Below are 23,166 nucleotides of genomic sequence, written 5' to 3' on the forward strand. Positions count from 1 at the left end.
AAGCAGAGTTCTAAGTGTTCTGCACACACTGACTTCTTTAATCTTCCTGAGACCTCATGAGCTGAGAATGCAGGCTCTCCTTGACTTAAGGTGAGGCCGTGTCTGGACAAATCCATTGTAAGTTGGAAATATTATCCGGCCAAGCGTGCATTTACTGTTCATAATTTACTGCCTGTAGAGCAGTGGCGGTGGCTAACTCGAAGCTGAAGTCATGAACACTTCCCAGCATCTCCCAAGAAGCCTAGGCCACATCTTGCCTGTCTGAGAAAAAAAAGTCCAAATTCAAAGTACAGTTTCCTATTGAATGTATATGTTATGAGGCCAAAAATAATCTAAGTTGAAGCATCAAGCCAGGGTCTCCCTGTGGTGACAGAGGCATTTGTAGGAGGAGAGAAATGGTCCAGGAGGCTGAGTGTCTTCCCCTGTCCCCATAGTTTTCCATCATCCGCTGCTCTCAAGACTTGTTAGGAGAAATCCATAGGTTGATAATAGTTGCCACCTATTGAACCATGGAAGACACTAAATTATCTTTCCTCTGCCCTACACCCCTGCCTCCACCAACTCATCTGTAAAATGGGAAGAAGAAATTTGGCCATGTTCTCTACAGAGGTAGGAACCCTGTACTCGCTACTCTTCAGAAAGGGGAGCAGAGAGAAGTAGGGCGCTAGCTTCGGCTGCGTGCATTTCCCAGACAAAGCTATGAGCATACGCAGTCAGAACTTCCCAGATCAGCCTTCTGGTTTGTGTATCAGATTTCCATCGTTTATCAAACTGAATCCTTCCATGAACCCCAGACAAGGCAGGTTTAATTGTCCCCATCAAAAAACGTAGACAAAGGCCCAGAACGGACAGAGTGGGCCCTCTTCCTAGGTCTTCCTCACCCCCAGGCCTGAGCTGCTTCCATGGGACTCAGATGGGCCTCCATTTGCACAAGGTAAACGTGAGAACCCTCCTTAGCCCTCTCCTGTGGCACCCTCCGGGTTCTTTCCAGCGAGGAGCCAAGCACTGCGAACAGACAAACAGCCACTTGCCCTCCTCACGTTCCTCTCCTTCCCACAGCCAGCTCCACAATGTAATGGTCCACCTGCAGCAGGAAAACAAAAAGCTGAAGAATGAGATAGAAGAGAAGAAGTTAAAGACCGGAAACGCGAGGATCTGTGCCAAAGCCCTCGGCCCCTGCAAACAGGAACCCTCCCAAAAGGGGAAAATTTGCAACCCACTGGGCTGGAGAGGAATAGCCCAGGACGTGACGCCGAAAACGGACATCACCAAGTACATCGGGGCGCCCCACTGCTCGGGTACGTGTGCTCCTTGCTTTCTGCTGCTGCGATGTCTCCTTTGACCCCTAAACCAAAACAGCAATATTGTGACATCATTCTCCAAAGATACACTGGATTAGAATTCATGCAGGAAAGAAAAATAGATTATAGTTCACAGTGACCATTCCTTCCAAAACTGTAGATGAAGGAGATAATTACCATCCCTCAGATCTGAGAATTTTGGTGATACCCCAGTACCTCACATCACAGATCTGTCTCCTCCTGACTCAGTCCCATTGCGGGGTGAAAGGAAAAGAAGGAGGGAGAAATAGACTTCTTCCTTCTAGACACCCCACAGACTGAGTATCCCAGCCCTCCACTCGGTCCAGACCTATGCCTACTGTTCCTACCACCTCTTTATTCCACAAAACCCCAGAAGGGGGTTGTCACCCTACAACAGAGCTATCTGGCCATGACACTGGTCCAGCCATGATGCTGGTCCTCAAGAAGTCACTTGTTCACTTCTCCTCAAACTAAAGCTTTCGTTTCTTCCCTGTTCCCCCAGGCTCCTCATACTGCTAGACTCGGCTCCTCGCCCTCAGCCCCATCCCTACATATTTGCAGAAGACAGCGAGTTCCTGCCCCTCCTTCTTGACCGGTATCAGCTCCTACAGTCATCCATCGAGGCCCCTGTATGGTTTACAAGACATTGTTATTGCTTTACTGAGTTTGTCTACTTCCTGCAGTGGAGTGAGTTCGGATACCCCACTCCCACCTCCAGGCCCAGACTCTGAAATAAAGACCCAGACCACACAGCTTCCATGAGCTCCTGGTGTCTCTGCACAGTCCATCCCCAGCAACCTGCTAGTGCCTGTGTTCGCCAGATGTCTAAACGTTCTGGTCCCTTCACTTCTGTAGGAGAAAGGGTTGCAAAGCCAGCCTTTGGGTTACTTGGACTAGGTTTTTAAACCAACAAGAAGGAATTAGCCCCCCCTCCCCCGCTTTAATGTCTGTCTGGAATTTTTTAAAAAATCTAGAAACCTTTTATTTCCCCCCAAAAAGAAAACAATGCTAGGACCCAAAAGAAAGTGCGAGAAATAAGTGATGTGTTTTTCCAAGTGGGGAAGGGCGGGCACACCATCTGCTTCCTCCTGGCTGCCATATTACATTCCTCCTTTTAACAAGTTTACTTTTCTCCCCAGCCAGGGCAATACAAGGAAAATTCCATTATAACAAACTCCAAGGACAGCTAAACCACTTTATTGTGGTAGGATTTTGTTAAGCGGAGCACATGTCTGGAATTTATATTTCAGTCTATAGGAAATAGAGACAAATAGGTACCAGGGTAAAATAAGAGGAAGACAGGGAAGAGCTTGCCCTTCTGAGGAGGTGGGAAGAGGGAAGAGGCACGCTGGCGGGCAGTGGCGCTCAGATACTCTTGCCTCCCTCTCGGCCAAACCAAGGCTAAGAAAACGCACTACTCATCATGACGTTTCAGCCTCGCCGGGATGCAGGAGGGTTAAGCTCCTGTGTGCAGAGAGAAATGGGTACTGAAAAGCTCTGGAAACGTCTCTTGTGTTTGATGTCCATCTGCTAAAGGTCTTCTGACTCTGTCCCCAACTTGGGGCTTAGAATAGCTTGGTATCAGCTGGGCAGTGGTGGCGTACGCCTTTAATCCCAGCACTGAGTAGGCAGAGGCAGTCAGATCTCTGTGAAAAACCAAAAAAAAAAAAAAAAAAAAAAGAAGAGTTCATACATCAGTCAAAATTGCAACCTCTGGATACTGTGAATGTCACATAGTTATTCAAAGCCATCTCTCACTCTCTGTGGGGGTAATTATATCAGATCAAAGCAGGGGTGCATTGTGGGAAGCAAGGAGATGGAAACATTTTTACTATTGCACCCAGTCACCTTGCTGTGAAAGCTCAGGCAGGCGGAAGATCTGTCTAGGCAGAGAGAAGCGACTTAGAATGCCGGAGAGACAGGCACGCTAAGTGCCCCTTAAGAAATAACCCAAGAAGTCAGTCTCTACAAAACCACTTAGGATCTGCTACGGAAAAGAAATGGTTGCGGAAATAGATTTTGTAAACCCACAGCTTGGCGGTCAAAGCTAAGGGTTTTCTCTGAGATTGAGAACAAGGATGCCCACTTGTGCCTCTTGTATCTAACACAGTTCTAGTCACTGGAGCCAGAGTGCTTAGATGGGAAAAAGAAATAAGATACCCAGATTAGAGCGGGGAGCTGGCAAGAAGGCTCAGCAGGTGTAGCAGTTTAAATAAAAATGTCCCCCGTAGGCCCAGATATTTGAACAATCTGTCCCTAGTTGCTGGCTGTTTGGGGAAGTCTAGGAAGTGCCGCCTTGCTGGAGAAAGTGTGTCACTTGGGGTTGGCTCTGAGAATTAATAACCTCATCCCACTTCCTGATTGTTCTACTTCCTGCTTACATTTAAAGACATGACCTCAACTTCCTGCTCCCGCCACCATGCCTACCACGTGCTGCTATACTTCCGCCTAAGACGGTCTCCGATCCCTCAAACTCTTCTTGACATTGCCTTGGTAAATGACATTTTAGTCACAGCAACCGAACAGCAACTAACAGAGCAGGTTACAGTGCTTGGTGAGCAAACCTATATTCCTGAATTTCATTCCTGGATGTGGTGGCAGCCACATGGAATCCCAGCATGCCTACAGCATGATCAAAGGCAGAGAAAGGCTCACCAGGAAGCTCAGGGGCCAGCCTGGAACACACAGCAGGCAGGACAAGAGAGACCCTGCCTCAGTAAGGGAAACAGAGAGAACTGACTACTAATTACATCTATTCATAGACCATATTTTATATGTGGGAAACCCTGCACTGAGAATATAGCCAGGCAGACCTCCGGGAACAGGCTGCTATCTACGCTGCTTGCAGCACCTGGACCCTTGGCCGGGCATTCTTTACTTTTAAATTAAGCTGCATCAGACCCATAGTTTTCATAATATTCTGTTTCTCTCATCTAAAGGAGCACATAAGGGGTTTTGTGCCCACAGTTTCCGCTTATCAGCCATAAAACTTAACAGTTAGACTCCACTCTCCCTACACCCGTGTATATCCTGAACTTGAGCCTGTAAATGGATCCCCTACTGAGCCGCCTTCTTCTGGACTCCCACCCAGGCCAAGACTAGATTTCCCAAACAAGCAGGAGGAAGCCTCTAAACAGCATGCGCCTCTTTAAAGAAGTCTCCCCCACCACCACCACCCTGGAAAGGCTAAACCTGGCCCCTGTTCCCCTCCCTCCCTTTAGTAGGCCAGCAAGGCCTCACCATTGCCTACCAGCCTCAGAAACAGCTGGTATTCAGAGCATGGCCTGTCCTGTGCTGGATGCCCTGAGCCACCCTCAAGTCCCTACACCTAAGCTGGGTCCCATTCAGTCAACGCCTCCTCTATGAATCTCTGCCTAGAGGCCTAAGAAGGTGGCTCGGTAATGAAGTGCTCACCACATGAGAATAAAGACATGGGTTGAGATCCTCAGCATCCATGAAAAAATAAGATAGCGAACATCTCTGGCCTCCTCACACATGTCCATGTGCATGCACACCACACATGTATGCATATAAGCACATGAACATGTGTACACATGCCCCCAGGAAAGCTTCCCCATCAGCAAAATGTACAGAGAGCAGAGCTAAGTTTCTAGAAAGATCTATCCAAGGGCAGGAAGGACAAGGGATCTGCCTCTCCTGTCCCTACTGTAGGGATAAGAACAGGGAAAGAGAAAGGAAATTTAAAAAATGCAATCACATTTTACAAATAATATATTTATTTCTAAATCCCTGGTGATAACCAAATTACAAGTGCCTCTGCCTCTATCTTGCTACTTTACACAAGGATTAAAAAAGATTCAGTCCCAGCAAGTCGCTTTAAGCCAAGTGTCCTGGGGACAGGCTATGTGGATGTGATGGCCCAGCCACCTCCTGCTGCTCAAGCAGCTGCTAATTGGCTCTGCAGTCTGTTCCTGCCCAGCCCTGCATCAGGACCGTCTCTTCCCCCGCGGCAAAACCTGACTCAGCAGGAGCCGCCCCAGACTAGATGAACACACAGATGAAAGCCGTGTCTGTGTCTGTGTCCGTAGGGCACTGTGGCTGGAGAGCTTAGAGCTCAGTACCTGGCCACCAGCCTCTCCTGCGACAGCCTCAGCTCACAGTCCAAAGCGGGCTGGTGTGCGGCGAGGTGTCATGGGCTCCCCCTGCTCCTTCCGACCTGGAGTGTAGATCTTCGTGGACCTGGACACACAGAAAGAGGAGGTAGGAAACAATGCTTCTCTCTGGGCAGAGACCCAGAAGGACCACTCAGGCCTTGCTGTTTCTGACCCAATGCACAGCAGCTTTGAGGCTGCAGGAGCTCATCCATAACACACTCTACTCCCTTGCTTCCCCATCTCCAGTGAGCACAGAAAAGGAAATCGCTCCGCTCTGACATCTATTAAGGAACATTTACATTGGATCTTTAGAAAACTACTTTTGTGATCCCCAGATAAGAAGGTCACCAGTCCTGCATTTGTCCTTGTCCCCAGTTCCTGGAGGAATTAGCCAAGTGGCCAGGGCATCTCTGCTACTCACAAAGGGTCCTCAGAACACTTCTGATAGTTTGTGTTCACCTGGAGTAAGATGGAGATGCCTGGCCAAAAAGATCAGTCAGGGGCTGAGAGTTGAAGCTCTGACCAGCCTAAGCCCCGGAGGGTGGAGTGGGGAGAGGACCAGAGGCTGAGTTCAACCATCAATGCGATGACTCAACCACCTGTGTCCATGTCCTAGGCCTCAGTTAAAATAAACACCAAACTTCACTGGCGTGTGACCTGTGAGGACATACTGTCACAAATCCAGTGCCAGGAGAGCAGCCCCAAGGACAAATGAGTCTTCCCATTAGGACCCACTCACCCCTCCATCCTCTCCCTTTGGCTGATTTCGTTCGCTTTCAGGAATAAACCTATTTACCGAACTCTGTCCTTAGTCCCGGAATTCTCCAGAAAGCAGAGCAAGTCCATGGGAACCCCATAATTAAGAGGAAACTGGCTGGTGCTGGGTGAAGTGAGGACAGGCCAGTGCCCTCGTTGCCACGATCACCCCAACTCCAGGCATTACAGCAGCACAAGGCTCTCTTTTGCCTGCTATTTTGGGTTTTTTTTTTTGGTTTTGTTTATATTTTTTTCTGGTTTTTCGAGACAAGAGTTTCTCTGTAGCTTTGGAGCTTGTCCTGGAACTAGCTCTGCAGACAAGGCCAGCCTCAAGCTCACAGAGATCCACCTGACTCTACCTCCTGAGTGTGGGAATTAAAGGCGTGCACCACTGCTCAACCTGTCTGCTTGCTTTTTTTTTTTTTTTTTTACTCCCCTGACCTGACAATAAGGCTGTAGGATCCACCCCCAAAGAATCCAGTTCACTTTGGGCCCTGAATCTAGAGGCTAATGACCAAGAACTGCAGTGGACATCCCAAGTTGTCCCTTCAAGTTGTCCAACTACTACCTCTACAGGTGACCACCCAGCACAAAGCTACTTCTGCACCAATTTCCCCTTTAAACTGACAGCTTCTCTTAAAACCTGACCTAGCACCTGCCTGGGGCCCTGAATGCTTCCCTAAGGCCAAGCCTCACCTAACACTGCCCAGTGGGCTACGCTTCTCCTGCTCCTGCCGCCGTGCACGCAGCTGCTCTTCGGCCAGGGCCATCTCCTCCTCCATAGCAGAAGCTTCTTCTTTAGCCCGACGACGATTCTCCTAGGAAAGCACAGAGGGACCAGCTGCAGAGGCCGCATTTGTGCTTGGGGCCACCTCTAAGAACCCAGGCCTGTGTACCTTTCCTTCTACAGCTCAGGACTTTTTGTAAAATATTCATGACACTGGATAGTCCAGTCTTAGCCAGTCACCCCTCAGTTCTCCACACAAGCCAGTAAGTACTGACATTCTTTTCGTGTGTGTGTGTACCACATATATATTTGGATAAACCCATGCACAAGCTAGAGGGAGGATGGTGGTTGTTGCTTGCTCTCCACGTTAGTCCCTTGAAACATGGTCTCTCACTGAGCCTCAAGTTCATCAAGGCTAACCTTCAGCTAAGCTGGCTGGTGGGCCTCCAGGACCGACCTGTCTGACCCCCAATAATGGAGTTATAGACAGGCATGGCTTTTTCTATACAGTGCTGGGGATTTGAACTTCAGTCCTCATGCTTATACAGCAAACACTCTCACCCACCAAGCCTTCTCCCCACCCCCAAGAACTGCCAAGGCCACCTCAAGGAAGGTTTCTCTTTTTTCTCCTGGCAGTACTGAAGACTGAGTGCATGCTGGTGGTTTACTACTGAACTACAACCACAGCCCAGTACACACGTTATTCTAATCGAGTTCACAACCATGCCAGGAGGCCCACGGAGATCAGGAAGACACTGCCCTGTGGCTAGAAAGGAAGCTGTGCTTGTCCCCGTGTGGAAATAATCATGTGACAAAGTGGGCATACAAAAGCAGAACCACATTTGCACCCCTAAATAACATACTACAGCGTCATTCATTAGTAGACACCAAACCCTGGAGATGGAATCGTGGGTAGAGGAAACGAACAGAGGCAAGCTGACACAACCAGGACCGCAAATGCATCTGAGCACCACAGGTGAAGCAGAAGCTACCAGAGTACACACGGTGGAGACACAAGTGAGCTCCCACTGAAAGAAGTGATCAGCCAGATGCACACTACAAAACCTTCTATGGGACAGATGACAACTGCTCCAATAAATCAATGTCATGAAAAGATAAAGCAGAGCCCGTATCAGAACGAAGGCAATAATGTATATAACCACCCCTGCAATGCTCCGTCCTAATTCCAGTGAATCAATCGTGAGATGTTATTGCTGATAAGTGGGAAACTCTGGTTAGGAACTGGAGACTCGGGTGACACTGAAGAGGGTTGACACTGGCACAGAGGCGACGCTGCTGAAGTAAGTCTACTCATCCTTAAGTATTTAGGGATGAACTAACAATCTCTGGAGGCACACTTTAAAGTGTTCTGGAAGGAAAAGGGATAAGGAGGGAGTAGGTAAAAAAATAAGACATGTCAATTACAGAGAAAAAGAGATGTAGCTAATTACAGTGATTTCTTTATAGTATTTTGTGTAGTTTTATGAATATTTGAAGCTTTTGAATAAGTTTAAAAAGTAAAAACCACCCAGCCAACAAACCAACTGGAGGAGTGCAGAATACCAGAAAGGGAGGTTGGCTGGGTCCCAGCTTTTACAGCTGGGGAGAGAAGCAAGGGGTCAAAGGATGATAAGACTTTTATAGCAGGCAGAAAGAAAATCTTTCCCTCAGGCAAACAGTACCTCCCCAGAAGCACGGGACACTTACCTGCCGAGATTTGCCAGCCTGCTTCACACTGTAGAACATTGGACCCAGCTCTGCCAGCCACTCTCCGTCCACAGCGGTCACGCACTGCATGTACTCCTGTGGGCAGAAGAGCAACAAGGTAGAGTTCACGAGGGAGTCGTGTGCTTCCCAGTGTGATTTCACGATAAGGAGCCACAAGAGAAGGGTCCTCCTGCTAGCCCTGTAAGTCTGGAAAATGTAAGAGACACCAGAATCGCCACTCCTTCTCCAACTGCAGTCCCAAGCACCCAACAGGAAAGCCCAGGCATGCAGAAAGGTCCTCTTAGCACGAGCAGGGACTCTTGCTGGCAGCCAGCAGCCAGCAGGGGGTAATCCTCTGGCACAGCCGAGGTCACCATACTCTTACAAGTTAACCTAATAATACTCCCAGAAGAACCCCAAGCTGAAACACAGCTTGAAAGGCCCTGCAGAGAAAAAAACAAACAAACAGGTATCTCAAGTCTCCAGGGCTCTACACAGGCAGCAGAGGGTTGCAAAGGCCTAGCTCCAGCCAGTGGCCCCAGTATCCAACTCCTTGGGCGAGACTCACCTTGGTGGTCATGACCAGCTCGTGATAAACAATGTAGTCGGGGGTGTAGCCCATTCCAAAGAGGGAGCTGGTGGGGTGTAAGTGGCAGGGCATTCCTGTGCGGATGTTCACATACTCCCCAATCCCCTAGACGAGAAAACAGGTGGCCACATCACCAACACAGTCTTGACACAAGCTTAGGGGAAGCCCAGATCCACAGCCTGCATGCACACAGGTGTCCCCCTGGGCTCACCTTGAGCTTGGCTGCCTGGTGGAAATAGGCAGCACAGATACACTTTCTGACAATGTCCCAGTCGGTGCCACACGAGGCCAGGCTCATCCGCTGCTGCACCATGATATCCTTGAGCTGAGCACGGACCTCCCGAACCTAGAGCGGGACACAGGCAAGACAGGATGGAGCCCTTCCCCTCCACGGCGTCACCCCTTCCTCCCGACCATGCCCCTGGGCTGCCGTCCCACCTTCCGCATGGCCTTGGCATGGATGAAGTGGTCATTGCACCAGATGGTGGAGTAGTTGTTGTTCTTCCACTGCAGGTAGACGTTCAGGTAGGTCAGGTGGTCACTTTCAGGGACAGCAAACTTCTCCCGGATTTGGTCGCTCTCCTCCTCTCTGCCCTAGGAAAAGAAACAGGAACCTTTAAATACAGACATGGGGAGGCCAGACCCATATGGCATATCCTGAGGATTTTCACACTAGACCTGTCCACACGTCAATATGCCTAACAATACAGAATGAAAATAACATATTAAAATAAACTAAAACATTAGGTCTCAGGCAGAACCATACTATGAGATCAAAAATGGTCTTGCAAATTTCCAAAACACTGTGGGGATTACTGACCCAGCCCTCCCACCTCCTCCACTTCTCCATGAGAAGACAGCAAAGGCAGACTCTCCATGCCCGTAGCACAGAGGACAGACTCACATCCCTGCCAATGATCCCTCGGGCACTCTGGGGAGAGAGAAGCTGGCACTGCCCTCCTACCTTGGGTCTGTAGAAGATGGCAGGGACCGAAAGCATGGAGACGATGAGCAGGATCTCAGAGCTGCAGCCCATGTCACAAGACACGATGAGCATCTTGGAGAGAGCTGGGTCCAGTGGGAACTCCACCATCAGCCGCCCCGTGGAAGTGAGCCCACCTGAGAGCGAAAAGCAAAGCCAGAAATGCGGTGAACAACAGATGAAAGAGAATAAACCTGCCAGTCCCTTGAGGTGCCAGCAGCTCGTGGCCACGCACCCGTGTTATCCAGGGCCCCCAGGATCCAAAGCTGGTACATGGAGTTGAGCATGTTGTCCTCAGGGGGTGGGTCCATGAAGTGGAACTGCAGCAGGTCCTGCACCCCCAGGGACTTGAGCAGCAGCACCACATTGGCAAGGTTGGTCCTCTGGATCTCAGGCACGGTGGTGGTCAGGAGCTCGTTCTTGTAAGCACTCTGTGTGTAGAGTCTGCCAGGGAGAAGCCAATGACTGGGCTGCACCTGCCCTGTGCTGGCCTGCCAGCCTCTCACATGGACTAACTACACTCAGGAACCACCCCGCAGAATGTCGGAAGAAACTATTCAAGAGTGTCATCCCAACAGCAAAAACCCTACAAGCAGGGACCTGCCCCAATCACTTCTCTCAATCACCCACTTCTATCTGCTCAACTCTTGTCTTCTAACCTTGACCCTTCTGCTAGAGCTTCCTATATCTTTGTGGGAGCCAATGCCTAGGACTACAATTACAGCAAGGTTTTACCCTCTTAACATCTGTATGTATTTGCTAAATTTCTGATGCTTTTTTTTTCCAAGCCATAAAAACAGGAGGAAAAATAATCGGGCTAGTACAAAAGCATCACCATTTACTCAGACCCACCTTCTGGAGGGTGGCCTGCGTTCACTGCAGTCCCTTCCTACAGAACTGCTTCAGAGCACAGAAATCCCTGGAAAGACTACTACTTCCACTCATCAGTGCCACCAAGTGGCAGACCTCAGCAGCATCAGCCTCAGTTCGAAGGAGGGCCAGACCCAGAGAAGGCCCTGCCTGGGGTCTGGTCTGTAGTCCCAGCACTGCCCTGGGGAGCAGGCTAGCACAGGGCTCCTACCTGAAACACTGACCTGGGCCCGTCCTGCCAGCTCTCCCTGACCTCTGGTTGGCGTTGGCCTGGCTAATGGGGTAAATCTGCAGAGCATCCATCCCAATCCTGGGGTTGAAGACCTAGTAGGGGACACGAAAGAACTGATTCAGAACAGAGTGAGGCGAAAGAAAAGCAGCCTCAAGACAAAGGCAAACCCAGTTAGTACTCATCACAGAGAATTGTCTTAGTAACTCAAGTGATCGTTGTGTTAGAGCCAGGAGACTCAGCAAAGCCTCATAGGTTTCTCCATCAATATCAGCTCTGTGACTACTATAGAGTTACTTCAATTATCTATACCATCAAGTTACCACAAGGATTAGCTGAACCAAACACATGACAAGATCAGTGTTCACTAAATAGTAACCTAACACCTCTGCCACTCTCTTCTCTGTACCTGACAGAGAGGACCAGGGCCTGATTGAGAGCCTCTGGGTGAAGCCTCAGAATCCTGCCTCCTGTACCATCCCTTACCTTTAACTTGCAGTAGCCAGAGTCGATAACAAACATGATGCCATCAACAGTCAGAGACGTCTCAGCAATGTTGGTAGCAACAATACACTTCCGGACACCATCTGGAGCCTAGGGCCAATCAGGACATGGGGAGAGAAAGACTGAAGAGTCAAGAAAAGCCCACTTTCCAGCTGCTCTTAGAGGAAAGGGACATGCCTCCTCTAGCCCTCCTTTGAGGGACACCAGGAGATACCCAAACCTAAGGTCCCCATCACACCTTCTGGAAGATTTTGGCCTGGAGGTCAGAAGGCAGCTGGGAGTAGATGGGCAGCACGGCCAAGGCAGGCGCGTTCTCCAGCTCTTCCAGGTGCTCCACAATCTGGTCAGAGGTCACCTAAGGGCACAGGAGACATCATGGGACCTTGGAGACCCACATTCTCAAGCACGGGTTCCACCCATGTACCCCAGTGGTGGCATAAGCACTCACCTCAATGTCCTCTTGGCCAGGCATGAAAATAAGGATGTCCCCAGGGGCCCCAGACAGGTGGACCTGCAAGGACTGCTTCACCGCAGCCTCCACGTAATCTTCCTGTGGGGTCTACAACACCGGCAGAGGGCAGTGAGAAGGGTGCAATGGCAGCAGAGGCCAGCAGCCTCCAGAGGACACACAGCTCTGTACCCATCTGGGCTGCAGCCCTGGACTTGGGGACGCCAACCTCAGGATGAGCCTGACTGCCGTGGCCCTTACAGTTAGAGCTGGTATCTCCCCAGGTCCTCACTTCAGAAACAAGGGCATAAAACCTTCGTCAGAGCGCAGGTCTGTGTACACCTGAGCTCCGGAGCTGCAGGCTGCCCCATCCGCCTCATGGCACTGACTACATCTTCCCCAAATCCCCACCCACCTCTTTCAGCTGCCAACGGACAGAGGCCTCTGTACCTTGCTGAAGAGGATGTCCACAGGAAAGGTTCGCCCAGGGATGTGGAAAATGGGTACATTCCCAAAAAAGGCAGCAAATTTATCTGCATCCATAGTAGCTGATGTGACAATGAGCTTCAGGTCTGAACGCCGAGCCACAACCTAAGAGAAGGGGTCAACAGGGGTCCCAGTCTCAACTTGTTACCACAAGGAAAGCAGAAGCCAAAGCTGGCAAATGTGCATTAGGTTTACCAATCCTAGAGACTGAACGATGGAACTACGACATCAACAGAAAGGTGCCAGCAGGGCTGACCAGGTGACATGGGCGCTTCAGAGGAACTCACCCTGAGCACCTCAGCTACAAGAAGGAACAGACCTCGCAGCCCTTACCTCCCGGAGCAGCCCAAAGAGCACATCGGTGTTGAGGGACCGTTCGTGGGCCTCGTCCATGATGATAGCACTGTAGTGGTCCAGGTCAGCCTCCCGGAGGGACTCCCGGAGCAGGATCCCGTCAGTCATGTATTTGATCAAGGTGTTTTCAGAAGTGCAGTCTTCAAAACGAATGGCGTAACCCACCTGGAGGTCAGAGACACAGCTCAGAGAGTAGCTGTTACTCACTGTTAGCCCCTGCACACCGGGGTCCAGCTTAAGCAGCCCACAGCCTCTAGCACAAGTGGCAGAAGCTATGAGGAAAAAGCTACATGGCTCAGACTTCATGCCCACTCACCTCTTCGCCAAGGTTTCCCCCCATCTCTTCACTGACTCTCTTGGCCACTGACATGGCAGCCACACGCCGGGGCTGGGTACACCCGATCATCCCATAGTCCGTGTACCCATCTTCATGCAAGTACTGGGTCAGCTGAGTGGTCTTGCCGCTCCCTGTCTCCCCAACCACAATCACAATGCTGTTATCTCTACAAGGAAGAGCAAGCAGAACACTGAGCAGCCTGAGTGAAAAGCCAATCTGGAGAAAAACTCCCTAAGAAGCCTTAAGAAACCTCGCTGCCTCTGGTAAAGCCTCGCTCTCCAAGAGCATGCTTGACCAGAGAGAATGTCACCAAAAACCAGCCTCTTAAGAAGCTATCATGGGGCGGAGAGATGGACCAGAAGTCAGGAGCACTGACTGTTCTTCCAGAGGTCCTGAGTTCAATTCCCAGCAACCACATGGTGGCTCACAACCATCTATAATAAGACCTTGTGCTCTCTTCTGGCTCGTATGGATTCATGCAGGCAGATGCTGTATATATAATTAATAAATAAATCTGAAAAAAAAAAGCTACCACATGAAATGTCTGGGACACAGCCAAGCTGAACCTGAAGCACTAAAGGAAGTAAGGTCATCGTACTTCATGTGGCATAACCTAAGCCAACCCACTAGGGGAAATAAAAACTTCCTGTCCCCATTAGAAGCCCCTCACTGGGCCATGGGGCCCGGGGCCATTACCTGATGATGGTGAGAAGCTCCTGCTGCACCGCAAAGATGGGCAGGTACTGCCTCTGCTCCAGGATCGACTTCTTCTTTGCAAACTCACTGCTGGCCTCACTTTTCTCCTTCATGTGATCCGCAAACTTCTGCTCTGTCCTGGGAAACACAACGGCACGTATGACCGCCCCACACTTCCCTCAGGGTTACGTTAGTTGCTCTCCTTCTTGCTCCCAAGAATGTGAACAACTGCGACAAGAAGCAATCACCCCCCCAGACACCACAGCAGCCTGGCCATCCAAGACTGCATCACACAGGGCCTAAGGAACAGACCATGGTACAAGATCCCATCATCCATCAGACACAGCCAGAGCCCTGATCAAACAGCTGGCAAGGACCAGAGAGCAGACTTTCAAGTGGGCAGATCGGCCGTCCTAAACAAGGGTGACCAGAAGAGGGGCTGAAATTAACCAGCAGATCACTGACAAAGAGAAGAACCCCGACAATTTCAGCACACTTTACACAGCTGGCTACACAGTACAGGACACAAATCAGAATTCCTCCCTCCCCTTGGTAAGGCTACACAGTACTAAGGCCTCATTTTCAAGGAACTGTGGGAACAGCTTGCTTATATTTGCCTTGTTTCCATGGAAACAATCAGTGTCTGGTACACGGTCATGTTCCAAAACCTTTCCACCTTCCTTCCCCAAGAGTCCTTTCCTCCCTCAGATCTGCCCCTAGCTCCTTCAAGTTTCTATTTCTAATATCAGCCAGTCCTCCCGGTCACCTGACAACTGAAACGTAAGAGACCAAATGACCAAGAGACCAGCAAGGACTGACCAGTGATACCAACTTCTTATGTGGGACACTGCACACAGAGGTACAAAGAACTACTAGGTCAGGACGATGTTTCCACAGGACATGGCATGATTCAACAAAGGATGAGAAGCGAAAGGGACATTTGAGTCTGGCGCCTACCCAACGCAGGGACTCCACTAAGCAGTGACTCTGCAGCTGCATAAAACCTCTATGAACAGAGACGTTACACCAAAACAGAGAGTCCCTAGTATTTAAAAAGCCCTGTGAAAACCAGTTCCTCCTTACCGTAATGTACTAAAATCTGACAAGGGAAGAAATTCTGCCTTCCCATGTGGAGCACTTCAAAGAGCGGGGCTCCCACTCAGGCCTGTCTGGGGCTAAACTGAACCTCCACTTCCTAGCTGGGTGCCCTCAGGCAAATTCCCTAACCTGCTCAGTCTACACAAGCATCACTTCAGCAACACTGGTGACAGGGGAAGAACCTAAGGTCAGCAGACAAGAGACTTGAAGAAAGGGATCAAAAAGCAGCAAAGAGTCAGACGCGCACCACAACCTGGGAGCACACTTGCTGCTCGCCATGACTACCCACCTGTAGTCCACTTTCCCATCTTCCATCACAGATTTATCCGGCTCTTCCTCCTTTTTGACACCCATTATGTCTCCGAGTTTGGTCCCTGCCAGTTCCCAGTGTTTGTGTTGAGCCTGGGGAAGGCAACAAGAGTTAAGTCGCTCCTCTTCTGGTAAGATCGTAGGCAGTAGAAGCAATTCCGGTGGAGAGTAGGCTTCATCTGGCAGATACTAAACGCCCACAAGGCACTGGTAGTGCCAAGCCTCCAGCACCCAGTGCCAGGGCCTGTGGTTGCCTTCACTAAGGACTGAGTAAAGCCCAGTGGCCTCCTTGGGCTGCTTCTTGACCCATGTAAAACGTCCTCTGCCTGCCAGGGGAAGTCTGTGTGCAGTCTTGTGACATTTAACAGGAGTAAGAAAAGAAACACACGGATGTCAGGCCGGGTGGGAAGATACCAACCTTCCTCCGCTCCTTTTGTTCCCTGTGCTTGCGGACTGTCTGGCTGCCTTTCCGAGCAATAATGGCCAGGTCCGAGGTGGCATCCTTCACTGGGATTACAGGCTCTGGCTGCAGAAGTCAGGGAGAAAGAGAAATTCCCCAGTGGTCACTAAAGTCTAGCAGAGGGCCTGCTGTACATGGGCCCTATGAAAGAGTCACTGGTCCTCGAACCGACATATGACCGGACCCGATCCTTTCTTCCTCCCCCCTCAGTGCTTTCTGACCTCCCAGGCTCTGGCCTCCGAAGCCTTACCTGCTTGGTGAAGACGATGCGCCCATCCAGGAAGGGGGGCACCAGGTTGTGCACCATCAGATGCACCTTGGCCGCATTGTCCTCTTCGAAGTCCTCGTCCACCTCCAGCCGATGGACCACCCCACTGGTGAGCATTCGGTTCGTCTCCCAGCGCTCATTATCCTATGGGGATACAAGGGGAGCCACAGTCAGCCTGCAACTAAGAGGTGACCTTGGAGGTTAGCAGGCAAGTCCACGCGTGACAGAATCTCAATGGGACTCTACACCCTGCAGTTCCTTAGACAGACGTCACTACTAAAGTTGAGGCACTTGCAGTACTTTGTCCCAAGAAGCAGCTGGGCACCAGCCTTAATAGACCACAAACACACCCCGAGTACTGCAGAAGGGAGAAGCAGGCGTCAGGTGGGAAGCTACCCAAAGCTTCCACTCACACTCCTGCTCCGCAGAGGCATATCTGACCAGGCCCTGTCCATAAACAGCCAGCTGTGTGGTGTCATCACTTGGCAAACTGAGACTCCTCCCACACGACCCACCTCTGCTCTAAGACAGCGCCAGCCACTGTTGCAGCCTCACCTCATTGATCTGTCTGCGCTGGGCTGAAATGCGTTTCTGCTTCTGTTTGTGCAGGTGCTGCTCCCGCCGCCTCACATAGTCCTCAGACGAGTAGGCCAGGGGGTTGTGGAACTCATCGTAGCCCTCGTCCATCATGTACCAGTCCCGGTCGGCTTGCTGCAGAGGACGAGACAGAGCGTGAGAACAGGGACAGGCCACATGACCACGGGAGATGCAGCCACATGGGAGCAAAACAGTATCTGGTAAGAAGTCCGAGAACACCAGCAGCAGCCAGTGATCAGCACAAGAGACCCGGAGAAGGCCAGGAGAGCAGACAGCTTTGACTTCACAGGGCAGGCTGACGAGCCAGCAGTTCTCACATTTACCACACAGAGGAACCCACCACAGGCGTCACATCTGGCCAGTACAAAAGCTTCACTGTGCAGCCTGTCTCTCAAAAGGTTCCAGGGCTCTGGATGGAAGAGCATCAACCACCTCCATTCCTACAGGAGGGCCCCTCAGAGCCCTTGGCTCTAACACCTCCCTTCACCCACACCTGTAGGGACAGCCACCTCTTCCTGTCCAGCCCCTCAAAAACGTCTTTACCCGCTGGTCATCCTCCCACTGCTGCCGTTCCTCTTCTGTGTCAAACGAAATCCCTTCTTCGCCATCCTCTCGTCTTCCTAAAGGACAGCAGATGGCAGGGGTCAGTCCATACGGCTCCAGCTGACCCCAGGGACCAGAAGAACCGCAAAACTGCACAGCTTCTTGAGTGTGGCCTCCACTCAGCCCCATTCCAACTCATCCCTCACCCTCTACCCACCCTCCCACCTCACACCAGTTTTTCTGCTCCTGCCTTCCAAGCCTTACCTCGGCCCCTAGAAAGCCGTGGGGTTGACCCCAAGTGCCTTCTGTCATCAGCCCACTCGTTGTACTTGTAGGAGGGGGTCGGCAGAGGTGTGTCCTCTGAGTACTTGCTCCTCACAGTCCTAGGAAACATCAGGGTCATCTGTCACTAAGCTGAACTGCGTCCCCCTCTGCCAGCAGCTCTCCCTGCCCACATCCCTCTTACCACCTGCCCGCCCACCCATTACCTATCTCGGTCTCGAGTGAACGGCCGATGGCTCCGCTCAGAGTCCCTATAGGAAGGTGTTGGGGAGGGCGATTCCCACTGAGAGCGCCTTGAAGAGCCATAGCCACTGTCCTCCTCCTCCCAGGTGGACCTTGAAGGGGTGGCTGCATCTGGGGCCACAAGAGACATCCACAGTAAACATCCAACGCCAATGAGGCACAACTACAGACAGCATATCCCTATGTAGTTGACACCGGCCTCACTTACAATCCTCCTGCCTGAGTTTCCAAAGTGCTAGAATCACAGGCAGAAACCACCACACCTAGTTTCCCGATTTCTTAATGACATTTATTTATTTAACTGTGTGTGCTCATGTGCATGCACGTGTCACAGCACAAATGCACAGGTCAGGTGACCTTCCTCAGGAGTTGGCTCTCCTTCTATCTTGTGGGTCCTGGTGATAAACTCAGATCATGAGGATCTTGACAGCCGCAACCTCTTTCCTAGCCTTGACCTTATTTACTATGGCAATATAGTGACCACAACTGATAGACTAAGCTCGATAGTCCAGCTTCCACTGCTGAAAATACTGAAGGAGCCAACTCCTCTCTGCAAACCTCTTCATCTGAAAACAAATCGTTCTTCTCCAGGAAATCTTTCTTGATCCACCCCACCTCTAGTTTCCTACCATCTGAAACACCCACCTTGCAGTAAACAGCCTGGACCCTCAGGAAGTACATCTACCCAAGAGAGGGGCAGGGCCACACCCACCTGGCACACGGCCCCTAACTCCAGAGGGTCACATGGAACTAGGACTCCAACTCACTATCTGGCAACACAGCTGACTACTGCTCATTCTGCCTTTCAGGCACCTGCGCCCTTGCCAGCCACTGCGGAAGACAGCTGAGAATACCTTTTGGCCGATGTCGAGGGCTCTCCGGCTCATTTCTTCTGCTGCTGCGCTCTGAGCCTCCGTCTCGCTCTGATCTGCTGCTGTGCCTACTTCTGTCCCGCTCATCTGCAAGAGTCACACATGGGGCTTTTATGTGTACCTCATGCTAACACACAGCCACATGCACTAGGCAAAAAGCGCATGCCTCCTCTCCCACACAGACACACCCCATCACATATGCCCATGACCCATGGGCTGAAACACACACTCACATTCTTTCAATGCATAGAAACAGTCAAACTTACACAGGAGCTACTTTCCAACAGGAAACCGTAAACAGTCAGTCCCATGTCTATCCTGAAGAGCTTTGTGCTGCAGCAGACACTGACGGCAGCCAGTGCTGGACTCTGCATCACTATGTTCCGCAGCACTGTCCTTTCTCCAGCACCAATGCTACTATAAACTCCGGTTTCTTAATTATCCATCATTTCCTTTACCCCCAGTTTTCACAATAAAACAGGAACCATGTACTCAAGCAAAGCAGTTATACTACAAGCAATTACTGGGTATTATTGTAAAAGTTCTTGTAACATGAAAAGAAAGGCTTGCTGGTTTGAATGCTACTAGGTAACAGGACTGAGAACAGGCAGCTCACCTCTGTCTCTCCTGCGGTCATAGTCTCGATCCCGGGATTTCTCCTTCTTCCGATCCTTTTCTTCTTTGGAGGAGGCATAGACCCCATGCTCCCTCCGATCCCTCTCTCTCTGCCGACTGCGTTCCCAAAACTCCTCACTCACACCCCCTGGGTGGGATGGAGTCTCTACCCGAGCAGATCGGTAATGCCTGGAAAAGGGAGACTAACTGGGAAAGGGCTCTCCATGGAAGGAAACGTTTCCCTCTATCTCTGGGTATTCCCACAAGCAATGCGTTCTCTCCAATGCATCTCCTGGTGCTAAAGGCCTGTACAAGGCAAGAACCCAGGCATTTAAGCTCCATCATCCACTTCACTTCTTGGATGCCTTTGAATTTTTCACACAGATCTCTACCAATTCCTACCCGCCACCAGTATGAAAACCACAATAAAATCCTAAAGCCCTTGGTGTCCATCAGAAATGGAGATAAAGCTAGGCTAGCACCTTCTGACACCAATGTTTACCCTCTTCCCTTACCTGTCCTTGCGGCCACTCCGGCCAGCCTGCTCATCGCTCTCCTCCTCAGCATCCTTCTGGTCATCCTTACTCTCCTCCCAGTCTTTGTAAGAGGAGACTCTGGACTTTTTCTTGTCCTCCCCATCATCCTTCTCCTCTCGCTCCCTCCGTTTCAGAGAAGCCAGTAAGTCCAGACCCAGCAGTGAAGGGCGGGGAGCAGGGGCTTTGAAGACATGCTGCTCGCTGGCTGCACTTTTGGTTTTGCAAATAAGACCTCCAACCTGAGTGTCCAGATCGGTGCCTTCCAGCCGATGGATGGAGGCATCCTCAACGATGTCCTCCATCACAGGCTCTTACTTCTCTGGAAGGAAGGCAAACCATTAGAAATGGACATAAGAAAACTCGATTCTACTGCCCCAGAATAACTAGTATGTTTAAGTGGCTACCCCTACCTTCCTACACTGAGTCCAGGACATCTTCTGCTATCAGGGGTGTGTGTGTGTGTGTGTGTGTGTGTGTGTGTGTGTGTGTGTTCAGGCAGGTATACATGCACTGTGTACACATGAATTCAGAGGTCAATGTCAGCTGTTTTTCTCAGTTGCTCCCTTACTTACTTTTTGAGACAGAGTCTCTCACGAAACTGAGAGCTAATTCAGCCAAGCTAGCTGGCCAGCAAGGTCCTGGGATCTGCCTGTATCTGCCTCTTCAGCATATACGTATGTGCCTCTACTCGTGGCTTTCTCATGCTTGTGAGAAAAGCACTTTACCAACTGAGCCATCTCTCCAGCCCCTTTTGCTACTTTCGAAGACTTTCCCACCATATCAGTGACAATCTCAAAAAGCTTCCCAGTTCCCACCCCAACATATATGAAAGCCACAGAGACAAATACACACAGAGCAAAGGACAGGATCAAGAGGGTCTCATCCAGACAAGAATAAACCTCAGTAAGGGCTTCTCACTGGAAGACAATGGCATTTACAGAAGGAGTACAGAGGAACCAGGTGTAAGGCAGAACTCTCAATTAAAATCCAGGTTCTGAACCTGAGCATGGTGACACACACCTGTAATCTTAGCACGTGGGAGGCCAGGGCTCCTGAGGATGGCAAGTTTGAAGCTACCCTGTGATACATAGTGAGTTTCATACCAGCTAGACTATTTAAAAAGATATTCATTCATTCATTCATTCATACCCACGGCCCTCACTCACATTTTTTCCCTACCCATTATCTAATTTATTCTCCTGTGATTTCACCCTCCTACAGGATATACTTTCTCCCACTTAAGAACCAGAATAATCATCTTCAAGATCCCCCATTAGCTCACTGCCTCCAGACATCCACCAAACACGCTCAGCTTTTTCACGTGAACTGCAGCAGTATACCCCTTCTCTAGTAGCAGACATGTACAAAGAAAATCCAGGCTCTTGGCATTTTCTGCTTCTGTGAAAGTAAGTGTCTGCCTTGGCTAGCTCTCCCTGCTCTCTCTGTGAAACAGAAATCACTTTTGTTTTACACCATCCACAGAACCACCATGAGAATCAAGCAACTGAATAAGAACCACGGTTGTTTCATCGATGTAATTATTACACATTTGGTATTATGTTCCTATATACTGACTAGTTTCCTTATTGATATTTTATAAACATTCTCCTCCCCACCCATCCCCGTCCCCTTTAAACCACAGGCTCCACAGAGCAGAGATGGAAGAATGTAATTTTACCATCCACATTCTACAAACTTGGTGACTTTGATTTTAATCAGTAGAGTTTTGTGGGAAAAGAAAAAAAGGTGCCCCATAGCAGGCAAAATCTCTTGAATAACAATCTGTGCTCACCAAACCTACTGATGAGAAATATTGTTAGGAAACAGCATTTCAGTAAAGAGTTTAACTAACTGCAAGATCTCCCGGGTGCTCAGCTGACAATACATTCATCTTTACCCAACACCATCCGCTTGTGAGCATGAACTGATGCTGGACACAGAGACAATTATTTTCATTCCAATAAGTTGTTAAAGCATAAGAACTGTGCCCCTGGAATCTAGATTTCCTTTGCCATGTTCTAATCAACAAGCATAGCTCTACCAAGGAGTACTGCAAACATAATGTGGATGAAGAAATGGGAGTTTCATTTGGAAATTTCATCAGCTGGAAGAGAAAAAGAAGGCTACCTCTATCCACATATGAGGAAATCTAGACAGGACGGCTGAGATCCACAGGCTCTCAGCAGTTACCTGAATGATGACTTCCGTCCTAAAATGGCATTTGTATACAAGTGAGAGGCTGTCTTGCTGATTGCTATAGACCAATAAATGGCAAGATAAAAGTCTGATTTTTAAGTAAATAAATAAATATAACTTACTAAAAGCAGACAAGAACTCAAACATTTCTCTGGTCAACAAGAAGTTATCTACAACACAAGACAAGTAAGGTTTTAACTGGCTGCTCAAATAAAGAATTCCAGGGCCGGATTACGGAGAAAGATCAGTGGCAAAGAAGCCATAATGGACTTCTTGGGCAGGAACTGCTTACTGCGTGTGTCCTTGAGTCAATTGCTGTTTTCAACAATACCGGTTTAAAAAAAAAGAAAGAAAGAAAAGAAAAAACCTCCCTGTCCTTTGGAGTTAGCGTTCTACTTATAGATTACCCGCCAGATGTAGGACAAACACTTCTGTGAGAAAGGAGGAAGGCACCAGGAGCCCTAGCCAGGCTCTCCCGGTAGCCGGTAACAGGTTAGGGTACTATCCTAAACGAGGGCGCAGGGTGGATCCCTAGATCTCAGTGCGACAGTTCCAAACATCGGGATGTAACCAGAACAGGGACAAAGTAGGCTGAATGGTCACAGACTGCTCAAGTGAGTAGAGAAAGTTGGGTAACAAGGAGCAGAGGAACTCTGAAACCAGGGTCCAAAACCTAAGCCGCGAGCCGACACCGGCAGCCTGAAGCCGCCACGGCGGCCGAAGGACGGATCTGGAAAGAGGAAGAGACACTCACCTCCCCAAGCACAACAATCTGGACCTTCTGCCCCTGATTTGGAGACGCCAGCGCGGCCACTGCTCGCTCTGACGGTCTCAAACAGGCCAATTCCGCGGCTTGAAAGCGGCCATCGTTGTCCCATAATACCCTGCGCGGGGTCCTCTATCCGTCGAAAATTACCATCGAGAGCAGCCAGGAAACGAGGGTTCCCGGACGCCAGAGCGAAACAACGTGAACACGCCTTCAAAGCCGCAGTGTCTTCCACTGGGTCCCAAATCGCCTTGCGACC

At 50.1% G+C, this 23,166-nt stretch overlaps 2 protein-coding genes across 4 annotated transcripts in view; one reads left to right on the forward strand and one right to left on the reverse strand.

Annotated features, from left to right (window-relative positions):
* The window catches only part of Pmfbp1 (polyamine modulated factor 1 binding protein 1), a 41,627-nt gene extending 39,667 nt beyond the window's left edge, over positions 1 to 1,960 (forward strand). The window contains exons 19-20 of the mRNA XM_041650327.1: positions 1,060 to 1,298; positions 1,825 to 1,960. Of these exons, the coding sequence (XP_041506261.1) occupies positions 1,060 to 1,298; positions 1,825 to 1,841 (256 nt within the window). The 3' untranslated portion in view covers positions 1,842 to 1,960. The remainder of the gene's footprint in view (positions 1 to 1,059; positions 1,299 to 1,824) is intronic.
* On the reverse strand, positions 772 to 23,064 carry Dhx38 (DEAH-box helicase 38). Of its 3 annotated transcripts, none has more exons than XM_041650325.1 (28): positions 22,896 to 23,064; positions 19,925 to 20,264; positions 19,411 to 19,598; positions 18,777 to 18,881; positions 17,886 to 18,033; positions 17,662 to 17,780; positions 17,398 to 17,474; positions 16,813 to 16,968; positions 16,240 to 16,401; positions 15,948 to 16,055; positions 15,510 to 15,622; positions 14,123 to 14,260; positions 13,406 to 13,592; positions 13,069 to 13,254; positions 12,700 to 12,840; positions 12,250 to 12,360; positions 12,040 to 12,156; positions 11,784 to 11,891; positions 11,280 to 11,392; positions 10,434 to 10,642; positions 10,181 to 10,335; positions 9,655 to 9,810; positions 9,428 to 9,562; positions 9,196 to 9,321; positions 8,628 to 8,723; positions 6,890 to 7,011; positions 5,405 to 5,522; positions 772 to 1,084 (listed from the first exon to the last, which is right to left on the reverse strand). In XM_041650325.1, exons 2-27 carry the CDS (start codon positions 20,245 to 20,247, stop codon positions 5,438 to 5,440), a joined length of 3,684 nt encoding a protein of 1,227 aa, XP_041506259.1. In that variant the 5' UTR covers positions 20,248 to 20,264; positions 22,896 to 23,064; the 3' UTR covers positions 772 to 1,084; positions 5,405 to 5,437. The 3 variants fall into 3 exon arrangements, with proteins under 3 accessions (XP_041506259.1, XP_041506260.1, XP_041506258.1); XM_041650326.1 differs by lacking the exon at positions 772 to 1,084 and adding an exon at positions 2,530 to 2,968; XM_041650324.1 differs by lacking the exon at positions 772 to 1,084 and having other exon boundaries at positions 5,042 to 5,522; positions 22,896 to 23,063.
* Between the last annotated feature and the right edge of the window lie 102 nt (positions 23,065 to 23,166).

Source organism: Microtus oregoni, unplaced genomic scaffold (assembly GCF_018167655.1).
Source record: "Microtus oregoni isolate MIOR12 unplaced genomic scaffold, Mior012 000004F_ref0000308, whole genome shotgun sequence".
Classification (NCBI taxonomy): Eukaryota; Metazoa; Chordata; class Mammalia; order Rodentia; family Cricetidae; genus Microtus; species Microtus oregoni.